Genomic DNA, 13,427 nt, shown 5'->3' on the forward strand with positions numbered 1-13,427 from the left:
ACATAAAAATTTTTAGAACTACTGTAGAGCTGGTTGTGGTGGCACATGCCTGTGATCCCAGCACTTGGGAATCTGAGTAAGTGGACCTGAGTTCAAAGCCAGCCAGGGTTACACAGTTCAAGGTCAGCATGACTACATAGCAAAACTGTCTCAGAGCGACAACAAAACAGTGCTGTACTCTGCAACATGGGGAAATGTAATTAAAATACAAGAAAGAAATGAGAAAATGAAGAAAGAGTAGAATATATTCAAGCTATACACAAGAAAGCAATGGGAGGAGGAAAGAGTAGTAGCAGGGTCATGAGAGGCAGAGCAGACTCCCAAGAGCTCCACTCTTGGACCGAGGGGGCGGTGAGCAGGGCAGGGCACCCATCACCCTACTTCCTCTCTTCCCCAACCTTCCTCCCCACCAGAAAGCATGGTGTGATTCTGAGGGAACATCCTAAGGGAAAGCATCTCAGTATTTCATTAAATATTTATGAAGAATCTGCTACCCTGACAAATGCTAGCTGGAATACCAGAAGCAAAAGACACAGCAACTGTACCTGGAAAACTTGTACCCCCTGTCTGTGGAGGTAAACCTGAGACTGATTTCAGTACTAAGAACACTACATGGCAAAGCAGAAACCATCTGGGTAAACCCTTCAGAAGAAAAGGCAAAAGAATTCACATTCCTACTAAGGAAGAGGACTGTTGTTTGGTGCACTGGTTACTTTTTTTCTCATTGCTGAGACGAAATATCTGACCCAAAATTAAAGGAGGAAAGGTTTTTTAGTTCAGTCTGTGGAGGTTTCAGTCCACACCAGCTGGCTCCAAGGCAGGGAGGCAGGGCAGAGGCAACTGCTCATGGTGGTGGAAGACAGCAAAAGCAACAAGAGCAAAAGGGAGGAGGAGCGAGACAGCAAGCCTCTTTCCCTCCTTGTATCATACATAGGCTACCCATTCTAGGGCAGGTGTGCCACATCAATAATCCCAGCATTGGACCATGAATCGATCGTGAACCCTAAAAGCCTGGCCCCATGATGTATAAGGCTTTCGGGGCACATCCAGACAAAAACCTAACACTTGGACACTGGAAGAACAGAGTTTGAAATGCCAGGAACTGGAAAATGGGTCAAAAAGGATGAGTGAAAAATAAGCAGGGAATGCTGACAACTGAGTTCACCTCTAGCTGAAGTCATAAACACCTGCATCACTTTTCCAAATGGCATTGTGGGGGCTGGGGATTTAGCTCAGCAGCATAAGCGCCTGCCTTGAAAGCAGGCAGTCATGAGTTCAATCCCCGGTACCGATAAAAAGGAAAAAGGAAAAAAAAAAAAAAAAAAAAAAGAAATGGCATTGGGCATCAACAATGACAAGCAGGTGGGCAGTCAGAAATGCAGACAGCTGCTGAGGGTTAAATCTGCCATTATATTACTAGAGATGAGGACAAAATTATTGACAAATTCCTTTGTGCCAAAAAGAAAATGAAACCAAGAGGAAGCTGCCAAGTTAGGAAAATAGGCAAAAACTGTAGGACTAGCCTCATTAGAGTAAAAACAGACAGAATATCCAAGAGTTAAATAAGAGGAATGTATTTCAACAAAGCAGCCTCATGATTACATAACTATGGTCAGACAAAGGCAGAATTAAATGGCAAACTAAGTATTTTTTTCTGTTCTTAAAACAAAGATAGAGAATTCTTCCAATAACTTATTACTATATAAAGATCAGGTATGTAGAGGACAAAACACAAGCCTGGAGTCTTACCAAGCTGAGGTCATTATTTCAGGATTGCAAAAAGAAGCACTCAAAGGTTTAAAAATCACAAACACATAAACTGTACTTTTCCTTCTTCAGGCCACACCTGAAAGGTGATAGTAGCAACAATAGCCTGGCTGATATAGACTGTAAGAGCCCTGGTTCAATCTACTCCGGCTGATTCGGTCAGCAGAATTCACAGCATCACAGGAGCAAGGCAGGACTGCCTTAGGCTTCCCACCACCACTGCCGCAGACAGGGATGACCAGAGGCTGCACTCAGGAAACTTTTCCAACCTGGTTAACACTGTAGGGAACAGAACAGCTCAGGCTTCCTCTCCACAAGGTTTCAACCACTTAGATGCCTTTTTGCAAGAGGCTACTTAATAAAATACAAGCACTTACTAATATCATCTTCATGATAGATGACGGAGTGAAAGGGCAAGACTCGGTCTTTAATGTATCGCTCTGCTGGCTCGATGTAAAATGTGCCCCCACGAGTCCGGATGAATCCTTCAAATCTCCCATCAATAACTGACCCATGGCTAAAGCTTCCTTCTTCACCTAAGAAGGAAAGCAGCAAAGTCTTCAGAATTTGACTTGTACATGTTAGTCATTTCCCTTTAAAAAGCTATTCTTATATTCTTTTTCAAATATTCTGAGTAAACATTACTGGGGAATTTTCACACAAAATATATAAAGTTGAATCTGAAACAGGAGCAACAACCAGAATTCAGTCAAAAATATGTAATGACTACTAACAATAAAAAAACATAGCATCTGCCTTGTGGCAACCATAACCTGGCACCTGGAACACTTCCTGTCAGGCATGCTTTCATCATTCAATAAGTACTTGTTAATCTAACTTAAACCTAGAACCAAGCTGACCCACTAATAAAACAGACTTTCAGAATAAAGATACTCAAAATTCCCTTTAAAAGTACTGTGTTAAGCCAGGTACGGTAGAGGCTGCTTTAGGCCAGCACTAGGGAGGTAGAGGCTGGAGGGTCACAAGTTCAAGGCCAGCCTGAACTACATAACAAGACCTTGTCTCAAAAAAACAAAACAAAACTCACAAAAATTCTGCTCTAATTAGCGTAAGAAAAAAATCTCTTTTCCCATTTGACATATTGCACATGAATCTTTTGGCTTCCTTGCCACCTTCAGGTCTTATAAATATATTTTTAAATATAGAAGTATTTTATTAAATATTTCAGAAGGAATCTGAACAAAAGTATATTAAGAATTCTTTTTTAAAGATATCTGACAAAGATCTGGGATACTGTCCCATCAACTATAGCTAAAATAACAGGGGGAAAAATGTTATTTTAGTCCTTAATCACAAGATCTGAACATGAAAGCCGCATGACACAAAGTGGTAGGAAGTACTTCCCCCCCGCACCCGCTGGGGCCTCAAGCATGCTAGGCATGTGCTCTATCACTGAGCTACAGCCCTGACACCCTTGCCTGTTTCTTTTTCATTTTAGTTTAGAGTTAGGGTCTTGCTGCACTTGGAAGGTTGGCCTTAAATCTCTAGCTTCAAGCAATACTCTGCCTCATGCTTCCAACTAGCTGGGAATGCATACACCTTCCTCTGCACCCATAGCGGGCTTTAAAGGGTAAATATAGTGAAGTTGGGCATGGTAGCAAAAAACAAAGTTAAATTTATTTGTTAAAATGCTTATAGAGACACGGCATGCATCTTGAGCATTGTCTCTTTCTCCCACGTTTGTTTTGGGGTGCTGGACACTGACTCAGTCTCACGCATGCTAAATGCTCTCGTACTGAGCCAGTGGTGGTGACTCTGTGGCACACGAGCCGCGGCTAGCTGTCTGTTATCACTGCAAGCTCTAAAAGGTTCACTATCACTGCACTGAGCTATGTTCCCAGCCCCCAAGTTTTGTATAATTTCTAAATTACACATTCATACCAACTGGCTGGCTTTATGCCCATCATGAAGTCAAAGCACTTCATCACCTACCAAGAATGGGCAGACTACCAGGTGATTTGCCCAACAAGATACATTAAGAGCCTGGAAAGATTTTCCTATGGATTTCACTTTATTTTCATCTCAGATGATCTCTGGAGCTTACTTTTAATTCTCCCTCTTTTTTTACAGAAATCAGAAAAATTACTACCGATTTCTTCCTTCAAAGATCGGAGAACTAGGGGTGAGGGTTGAGCTCAGCAGTGTAAGTGCCTGCTTGGCAAGCACAAGGTTGTGAGTTCAATCCCTGGTACCAAAAAATAGAAAGATCAGAGAATTATACAATCATTAAAATTGTTTGAAAACTAACAATTCAAAAGTATTTAGTGTCAATATTTTACACCTTTTAGAAGCTACTGTAATTTATCCTTAAACATACATGTTAAAAGTTAGGTCCAAAAACTATGTCATTTTTTCAAACATCATTTATTCTTCATTCACTTGCCTCTGAATTTTGTTTTAAACAGGAAAAAACCCACAAAATTTACTAAGATATGAGAGTATTAGGCCTGAAGAATAACAAGACAGATGCCTCTTATGCAGGGTTTATTTCTGCATGAATTTGGGCTCAGAGAGCAAAAGGAGGTGGAGATGAAGGGGAAGAATTACCAGGCATGATGTCACATGTCTGCAGTCCCAGCACTCAGAGACTGGGGCAGGAGAATCACTGTGAAGACAGCCTACACTATATAGCAAGACTCTGTCTCAAGCCAAAATAGGTAGGATGCAGAGGCAGATGCAATCCCCATGCAGCAGTCTCTGTGCTCAGATCTGTGTGGGTGAAGGGTCAGACCCCAACATGCTCCTCGCCGCAGTAGTCTTGATCCCCAGGGATCATCCAGATCTGCACCCCAGATCCAAGGCACGGGTTGGGGTTTCACTGTGAGTATGACCTCCAGGATAAAGAACATGGGTAACAAACTGGCTGGTTCAGTTCTGAAGGAACTGAGCGTCCTCCTGGATGGTCCCTCTGCCTTCAAGGAGACGGCATCTGCCTTCCCCTGCTGAGGACGCACACCACCTCCCCTCTCGTGCCTGCTCACCTATCTCCACACACATGTCCCCGAGTAGAAAACGCTTGGAAGGGCTCTGGTAAGGGTCAACTTACCATAAATATGTCCAGTGTAAATGTGAGAGGTATCATAATCAAGTACTTTGTCTGATGTTTCTACTTTAAACTTATCACTAAACAGAGAAGTGTCCCTCTTCATTCGCAGGTTGAAATGTCTGCAAAATAGAACAAGAAGAAAAACTGAAATTAAAAGGATCCAAATTTTAAATGCTTTTTTTTTTTTTTTTTTTTGCAGTACCAGGGCTTATTTCTATTTTTAAAAGCCTGCAAAATATATACTGTCGCATAACTTACTTATTGGAGAAATACACTAACCAAGATTTTACTACAAAAACTCTGCTGTCACATAAGGGAAACACACCTGACACCACAGACATCAGAATAGGCACACCACAGACATCTTGAATAGGACTCCAAAAGCACAGGAAATGTGAGAATCAACAGATAGGGCATCAAATTAAAAAGCTGCCACACAGCAAAAGAAATAGGGAAGTGACAACCCACCAAATGGGAACGCCGGCTGTGCTTTGACAGAGGATTAATGTCTGAAATATACAAAGGACTTTCAAACACCAATAAAACAGTGAAACCAAAACATGGGCAAATGAACTGACTATTTCTCCAGAGAGCTCAAACAATCAAAAGTGTAGTTAAAAATTTCAGTATCTCTAGACATAAGAGAAATTTAAGAACTAGCCTGGGATTCCATCTCACTGCATCAGAAGAGCCCACATCAAGATGTTGGTAAGGACTGGGAGAGGAGGAACAGAACCTCCTACCCCAGTGGGGATTAAACTAGAACAATCCCTACAGCAGTCAGTATGGGGATCCCCCAAACACTAAACACAAATACCATTTAATCCATTCCTGGGCATATTCTCTCCAAAGAAAGATGGACTGCACTCTACAGTGATACATGCACACCAATGTTTATAACAGCACAACCACAACAGCACAGCTGTGAAAACTAGACACCCATCAACAAATGAATGGATAAAGAAAATGTGATATAGACAGACAGACATCATGGACTATCACTCAGCCATAAAGAATGAAATCCTATCATGTGCAGAAAAAATGGACAGAACTAGAAACTATCGTGTTAAGTGAAATCAGCTTCACCCCCAAGTTAAGTATCACAATTTCTCTTACCTGAAAACCTCAAAAATACATAAAGTAAAGAAAAGAGGACAGGAAACCATGAAGTGGCCATCTGGAGCCAGGCCAGGATTAATCAGGAGTGAAGAGAAGGAAGAGATGCATAGTGGAATTGAAACGGCTTAAGATATAGTAAATGTACAGTGTGACTTCCAAACATAAACCTCATTACATAATATTAACATAAACTAATAACATTATTACAAGAACTCTACTCTAAAAAACAATTTACTCTAGAAGCGAACCTAGTGGCTATGGTTAATTCTCAACTACATACAGTTAAACAATAACAACCTAGGTTATATTTTAAAATAAACACCTGCAGGCTGATTCTTACATAGAAAACAATATCATTTACACAGCAACTTGTGGAGACAACTCCAGTGACTCCCTTGAATGCAAAACAATTACTGGGATTTTGGTTATTTGGAGACATTTCATTATAGAGATATGTAGAAAACTGGCTAGGGTATTTCCTTCTCTCCTCAATTGGCTCTTAGCATTGCAAATAAGGCTAGCAGAGGTGCTGGTATGTAATCTCTAAAGCCAACAGACAGTCCTGTCTCCTCAGGATACAAGCACATCAGGATGTTAGAGCTTATAGTTCCAGGAATGTCAACTGGGTAGGAGCCTCAAAGTAAACAGGCTATCACCCCCAGGGTACAAGAGTTTGCATACCAGAAACCAAAGCAACAGCCTACCAAAACAATTCAGTTGCTACCTTAATTAGATTGTGTGACTTGATCCTTCTGCATATGTTTATCTCTGCAATTTACAGAGGTGCATTTCTCTCACCTGGCCAGCCAGCTTAAGTTACTCAGTAATTCCGTCATCCTCACTGTCACTCATCCCTGAGCCACCCCCTTCTTCACAAGATAATAAATTCTGGGAGAGGCCTAGGATCAAGGCCTTTGTCCACACAACCTCACAGGGATTGGATTTAGGACCCCTTGGCTGCCCTTAACTTGGAACATGTCTTGGTGTCTTTACTCTCGCCGTGAGTTGCACTGGTGGTGGTAGATTGGAATTAACTTGCTGGGATTCCAATAGAGACTCAGTGGGATTACAAATATAACTTTTTGGATTATGAGGAGAACTAGAAAGAGGATTACAATTCTTGGATGACTGACCCTGATATTTGGAATTACAGGAGCAATTACCTGGAGATAAAAGCAAGTTTCTTGATCCAAGTACTATTATTCACTATTACCTGTCTTATCTCTGGTCATTCTGCAGTTTTGCCATTCTCCCTCTTTTCCAAAGCTCCATAAGAACACACAGAAAAGGGACATCTGTTTTAGACATTTAACATCTCTTCCCAGAAGGTGAGTGTACACACATATCCTTTTACACAGCTGGACATACACACACATAACACACACACACTGCTTTTCCTCCCTCTGGGACTCTTAAAGTTCTTACAAATACATTGACCTTCTGTACTTTAATTTTGGAACCTCAAAAAAAAAAAAAAAAAAAAAAAAGACATTGTGTGAAACTGCAATCTTTCTAATTGTGCTTTTTAAGGAAGAAAGACCAAAACACTGAGGTGAGTTGCAAGGAATTAGTCACTACTCTTTAAGACATAACAAGAACACTGGGTTTTTAACTTGAAATCAAATCTTAAGCATAGAATTTATTAGCTTCAACCAGGGATATGGCTCAGCACCACAGTGTTTGCCTTGCAAGCTCAAGGTTGTGAGTTCAATTCCTGGTACCGCCTCCTCCCCGAAAAAAAATTAGTGGCTAATTTTTTTTGGTACTGGGGATTGAATTCATGACCTAGTGCTTGCCAGGCAGGCGCTTATGCCACTGAGCTAAGTCCTTGGCCCTATAGGCTAAATTTAAAAAATACACTATGTCATATAAATGCTACAAAGGTCTGCACATAATAGAATTTCTACAAAAATTTTCTTTATGACAGATACTTTTTCTTATAAATATATGTTCTTGAGAGTACTCTAAGAAATTTGTTATTTTAAACATTTTATGTAAACAGACATGACAGCACACACATTGCAGTCCTCCAAAGACTGAGGCAGGACAGTTCTAAGTTTGAGGCCAGCCTGGGCTACCCAGCAAGACTTGCTGCAAAGAAAACAAATAAAAACAACACTCGATACAAATTTATAGTAGAGTAGTATAAGTAAATACATAGTTGCTGTATACATTTTTGCAACATGAATACATACACAGTTGTGACGCATACTGGTACATAATCCCTACAGTAGCAAAAGTAGGAAAAACAATTGAGCTTGCACTAGGGAAATTCTTCGGTAAGACTGTGATACAGTAGAAACACACTGGCCTCCTCCATAGCCCAAAGCTCTTAGCACCCTTGGCACAGGTCCTGAATGGCAGAAGTATCTTCACTCCTGCGCTCACCTGGGCCTCCGGCCACCTGAACTGCTGCCACCTGAACTGCTGCTAAGTGACTGAGAGAATACCTCTAACCTCAGGATGGGGCTACCAGAAAGGTCAAGCAATTACAGGGCTGCAATTTCTGTTTCTGCGTTAAAGTGGGGCTGGGGTAGAGTGAAGAGTAAATCCAGAGACTCTTAGCTGGGTGTGATGGGACACGCCTGTAATGCCAGCACTGGCAAGGCTGAGGCAGGAGGACCACAGTGATGTAGAGGCCAGCCTGGGCTCCATAGTGAGTTCAAAGCCAGCCTGAACTACATAGTAAGATTCTGTCTCAAAAAGAAAAAAAGCCCTGCAGAGACTCTTCAAAGATGGAATGTGCCTTGTTTCCGGAGGAGGGAGGTGTATCCCTCTTTGTGCAGGTTGTCCTCTGCATCTCTTCTACCAGGCTGTTCACCAAGTGTCCTGCAGAACCTGGCATCAGTACACCATTCTGAGCTCTGTGAGTCATCTTACCAAATTCACCTTTTAGGAAGGTGGTGGCACCCCAATTTACAGCAAGCAGTTAGGAAGTCTGCACAGTGCAGGCCTGGGACTGGTGTCTGAAGCTGGGAATACTGGGAGGACTGAGCCCACACACATGGCCCCACCAGTGCCTAGAACTGAACCACAGAGCAAGCGGGTGGTTCCCAGGGAACTGGAGAAGCACCCCAAGAGCACTCACCCTAGCCTTGAAGAACTAGCTAAACAGACTGGTGTGCCCGCCTACACAATAGCACAGCACAAACTGAAAAAGAGAGTATGAAATTTCTTGAAACTAAAGCTCTTTAAAAGTTATTTTTTAAAAAAAGAAACAGCTGGGAATTTAGCTCAGTGGCATAGTGCCTGCTTGGCAAGTGCAAATTCATGAGTTCGAACTCCGGTACGGGGGGGGGGGGGGGGGGGGGAGGAAAACACACAGAGAAAAGGGACTATAGTAGATTACCATTTCTTTTCTTTTTTGGAAGTACAGGAGATTGAGCCCAAGGCCTTTGTACTAAACTAGATCCTCAAACTTGCTGCTTTTTCTTTTTGACAGGATCTTGCTACATTTCAAAAGTGTCTAAGCTGTGCTCCAACCTGTAATTCTTCTGCCTCAGACACCCACAGTGCTTGAATTATAGGCAGGCACCATCATGTCTATCTTAAAATTATTTTTATACAAAAAGTAAATCATCAAAATGTCAAAATTTGCTGAGTGTATTGATGCATGCTTGTAATCCCAGACAGTAGAGATTGAAGCAAGAAGATTCCAAACTTAAGGCCAGTCTGGACAACTTAGCCTCAAATAAATAAAACCCCCAAAATAAATAAAAAATTAAAAAGGACAGAGGAGGTAGCTCGACTATAGAGTGCTCATCTAGTGTATACAAGCCTGAGTTCAACACCCAGTACCACAAAAACGAAACAAAATCACGAAGTACCAAATAAACAATTAAAAGTTCTCAGATGCAAAAAGCAGAAAACATGAGCTAGGCACAATGGTGCGTGCATGGAACCCCAGCATCCTTGGACTCCCCAGCAGCTCACCACATGCAAGTCCAGTGCATGCAGTATCAGCAGTATTGCAACTTGGAGGGAGACCCTCACTCCAAAAAACTGGATATAGCTTCATGAAAAAATCCCTAGGTTCCATCCTCAGTGCTGCAAAAATAAACAACTAAGAGTAAAATTTAAAAAAAAAAAAAAAGTTAAAATCAGCAAGTGCTGAGAATGGAGCTCAGAGGGAGAGGGCTTACCTATCATGTCTGAGGTGCTGAGTTTAACTATCAGAAAAGAAAAAGAAAAGCACAGGAAGGAGGGACGGTGGGCTCCACTGACTGCTAGAGAAATATTACAGGAGAGGAACACATGAGCATGGTGAGAAAACAGAAAACACAAGAAGAGAGAGAAGGACGGGGGTGGGGGGTGGCACGATGAACAAGCAGTTTATTTCGGGAGTAAGAGGCAGGCTTAATATTCTAAATTACCCGTGTAACTTGCTACCTTCAAAGGGGAGAAAAGCCACATATTGGTCTCGCTAGGGTTAGAAAAGCAAATGAGCAATGTTGGCACCACTCATGATAAAAATTCTCAGCAACCTAGGAAGAGACAGGAACTTCCTAGGGCTAATCCAAAAGGGCTCCCAAAGCCGCATGTGTTTGAGAGGTGACATGCTGGGGGACAGAAGTCACCAGCCAGAGCTGGCTTCCTGTTGAGTGCTGGGTGTGCTCAGAAGGAAGAGGCAGGCAGCTGTGGGTGAGAGGGAGGCCTGAGGAGCTCATCCTCCTGCCTGGCTCCTCAGGTTTGTCTCTCTCTTACGCTGCATGCTGTGGTGGGCAGCCTTCCCCCAACAGACCAGACTCTTCCACCACTGGCTTCTGCCTGAAGCCAGCCTCCAACCCCACACAGACCTGAAACTTCTCAGTCATCAGTTGAAACAAACCACTCCACCTCCAAGTTGCTAGTGTGGGGTATTTTGTCCCAGAGATGTGGAAAGTGACTAAGACAAAGTACATCTACAAAATACCAGCAGTCCTGTATAAAGGGGCAAAGATCAACTGCTTGTCCCTTCGAGTGGAAAATAGAGCAAAAATATGCACACCTACCACTGCTGATCAACACTGAATGGAATCCCCCTGTGAAGGCCACAGCCCAAAGTGGAAATGAAGAATAAAACTGTCTTTATTTTCAAACAACATGATCACTCATAGTGAAACTTCTAAGAAATCCACAAAAAAAAAAAAAAAAAAAAAAACTAGAAATGAGCTTAACACAAGATCACAGAATACAAGACTAACAGCAAAAAATTAGTATTTTTATGTACCACAAGCAAAAAATTGCAAGGTAAAATCTGAAAACAATTCCACTCACAGGTGCACTTTGAACAGTACTCAGGAATAAATTTAGTAAATTATCCAACACCTCTACACTGAAAACAATGTAACACTCCTGACACAAACTAAGGCAGACCTAAATCAATGAAGAGATGTGAAGACAACACTGTTAATGTCACAGGCAGCTGAGTTAGAAATATTACAGGCAGGCAGACAGGACTGGGCCATCTAAGGAGCCAACACAGAAGACTTTGGAGGGGACACACAGCTTGCTGTGGGCCAGATATCAGGACAGAAGGCAAAATAAATGCAACCTCACCCTTAAGTATAATCCTTAGGGATGAAATCTGGATCATTTTGAGAAGACAGGAGCCACCATCCCAACCCCCTATAGGAAGAGTCACTGCTCCGTAAGAATGCTTGCTTGCTACATGACCCGCTTCCCCATTTGTCCCTGACTGGTCAATTTCACCTAGACAATTAAACGTATTGGTTGACCATAGCTCTGTTTCACCTCACACCCATCTACCTTGCAAGTTCCCAGTTTTCCCAACTTTAGACTAGCCTCACCTCATGATTTTACTCTATAAAAATTCCGAGAAAATATAAAATCTCTGGCAACCCACTTGGGACCCCTGCTGTCTCTCTGAGTCAGAAGCTTTCTTTCTCTCAATAAAAATATTCTGTTCTTAACCTCCGTTGTTCCTAAAATCCATTCTTCGATTTTACACAACTTGAACTCATTCCTGACATATAGTAGAGGAGTTTCATCACCCTGCACCATTAGGATGATGGGCTGAGATGCACCACAGCACCACAATGTCTTCTCTTTCCCTTAATTTCATGTCAGTCTTGACATCCTTGCAGTCTGCCAGACATTCCTAGGCTTCCCACAAGGACTTCAGGAAATTCATGTTTAAGGTCTTAGAGGTGTTAAGACTCCAACTTCCTAAAGGATGCAATCAATAAAGCCAAAAGGATGGGCTTTTCTCTTCTTCCAGTTTTTTTGTTTTGTTTTTGAGGCTGGGGCCTCTGCGGAAAGACCTCTAGGTCTTCGTGCTGAACTGTCTCACTAAGTTCCCCAGGTTGGCTTTGAACTTGTGATTATCCAGCCTCTGACTTTTGAGTACCTGGGACAACACAAAACCTAATACATCCTCGAAGCAGGAATTCTGCCAGCTTAAAAATAACAGACAACTGAGAATTCTGCCTGAATTCTTGTTGCCTATTACGTCTTTATAAAACTACTTCCACCAATTGGTCTTGACTATATATGTGAGTATGAATGAGCATCACTCTTCATAAAAGACCACACACAATATTATTGTATCTGAAAAATATTGAGAAGAGTATTTGATAAACAGACCAAACGCTAAATATCCAAGGGATGAGTTAACCACTCAGGACCTATTACTCAGCAAAGTCTTTACACATAAACTACTGTAAATAAAAGTACTAGGAGTCCATAGGAGAAAGAGCAAGCGAACTTCACAGACATGAACTCAACCCCAACAGTTTTTGCATCATGTGTCTAAGCACAAGCTAGATAAGCACCTCACTGGTAACAGAGCACTTGTGAACACTCAAGTGGCCCCTTAACACCAATACTGACTTCAGAGTGAGAAAACCTGCCACACAGAAGAAACACCACCCCGCTGCTGACTTTAACTAGACTGAACCACATATAAAGTTGCTCTAAATTATCAGTGTGCTGTCAAATTCTGATCATATTCCAAATTCATTTATCTTGTAATTAAACATAAATTAATTTGCATCTACAACATTCCTCAACAGAATGAATGAAGGACAGCCTAGAAGATAGGTAAATGTAAAAAGATGTCAGACTGAATTAAAGTGTGTTATGATCTATGAAATACGCTGCAAATGAATAATCAGGAGCTGGACTTAATTTAGCTAAGCCATTGGATTCCATCCAATTTTCCAATTTTATTTCCATGACCATCTGTTTGATAACTCACACCTTTGTTATTTTATAAGATACAAATTCTTTACAATATACTATAAAATAACAATCATAATAAAAGCCAACAATCCACATAATACACTTTCCTGGTTTTTGAACAAGACTCCAGTAAGAAAAACTATCCCAAAATAGAACTTGATTCCTGGCTTGTTTAAATTCTTAGGCCATAAGTCAGAAAACTTCAGGGAATATGCAGCGTCCAGTCAGGTGGGGATGTACACCTACAATCGCTGAGGCAGGAGGACTGCAAGTTCAAGCTCAGCCTGGACAA

At 41.7% G+C, this 13,427-nt stretch overlaps 1 protein-coding gene across 5 annotated transcripts in view; it reads right to left on the minus strand.

Moving 5' to 3' along the window:
* The window catches only part of Adam10 (ADAM metallopeptidase domain 10), a 120,295-nt gene that overhangs the window by 63,634 nt on the left and 43,234 nt on the right, over positions 1-13,427 (minus strand). For 4 of the 5 annotated variants that reach the window (XM_063254090.1, XM_063254091.1, XM_063254094.1 and 1 more), the window contains 2 exons: positions 4,835-4,953; positions 2,145-2,303 (listed from right to left, as the gene is read on the minus strand). The exons of the other annotated variant lie outside the window; for it this stretch is intronic. In XM_063254090.1, coding sequence (XP_063110160.1) covers positions 2,145-2,303; positions 4,835-4,953 — 278 coding nt within the window. The remainder of the gene's footprint in view (positions 1-2,144; positions 2,304-4,834; positions 4,954-13,427) is intronic. 5 annotated transcript variants of the gene reach the window in all.

Source organism: Cavia porcellus, unplaced genomic scaffold (genome assembly GCF_034190915.1).
Source record: "Cavia porcellus strain 051 isolate PalLab524CR breed Dunkin Hartley unplaced genomic scaffold, mCavPor4.1 scaffold_8, whole genome shotgun sequence".
NCBI classification, from domain to species: Eukaryota; Metazoa; Chordata; class Mammalia; order Rodentia; family Caviidae; genus Cavia; species Cavia porcellus.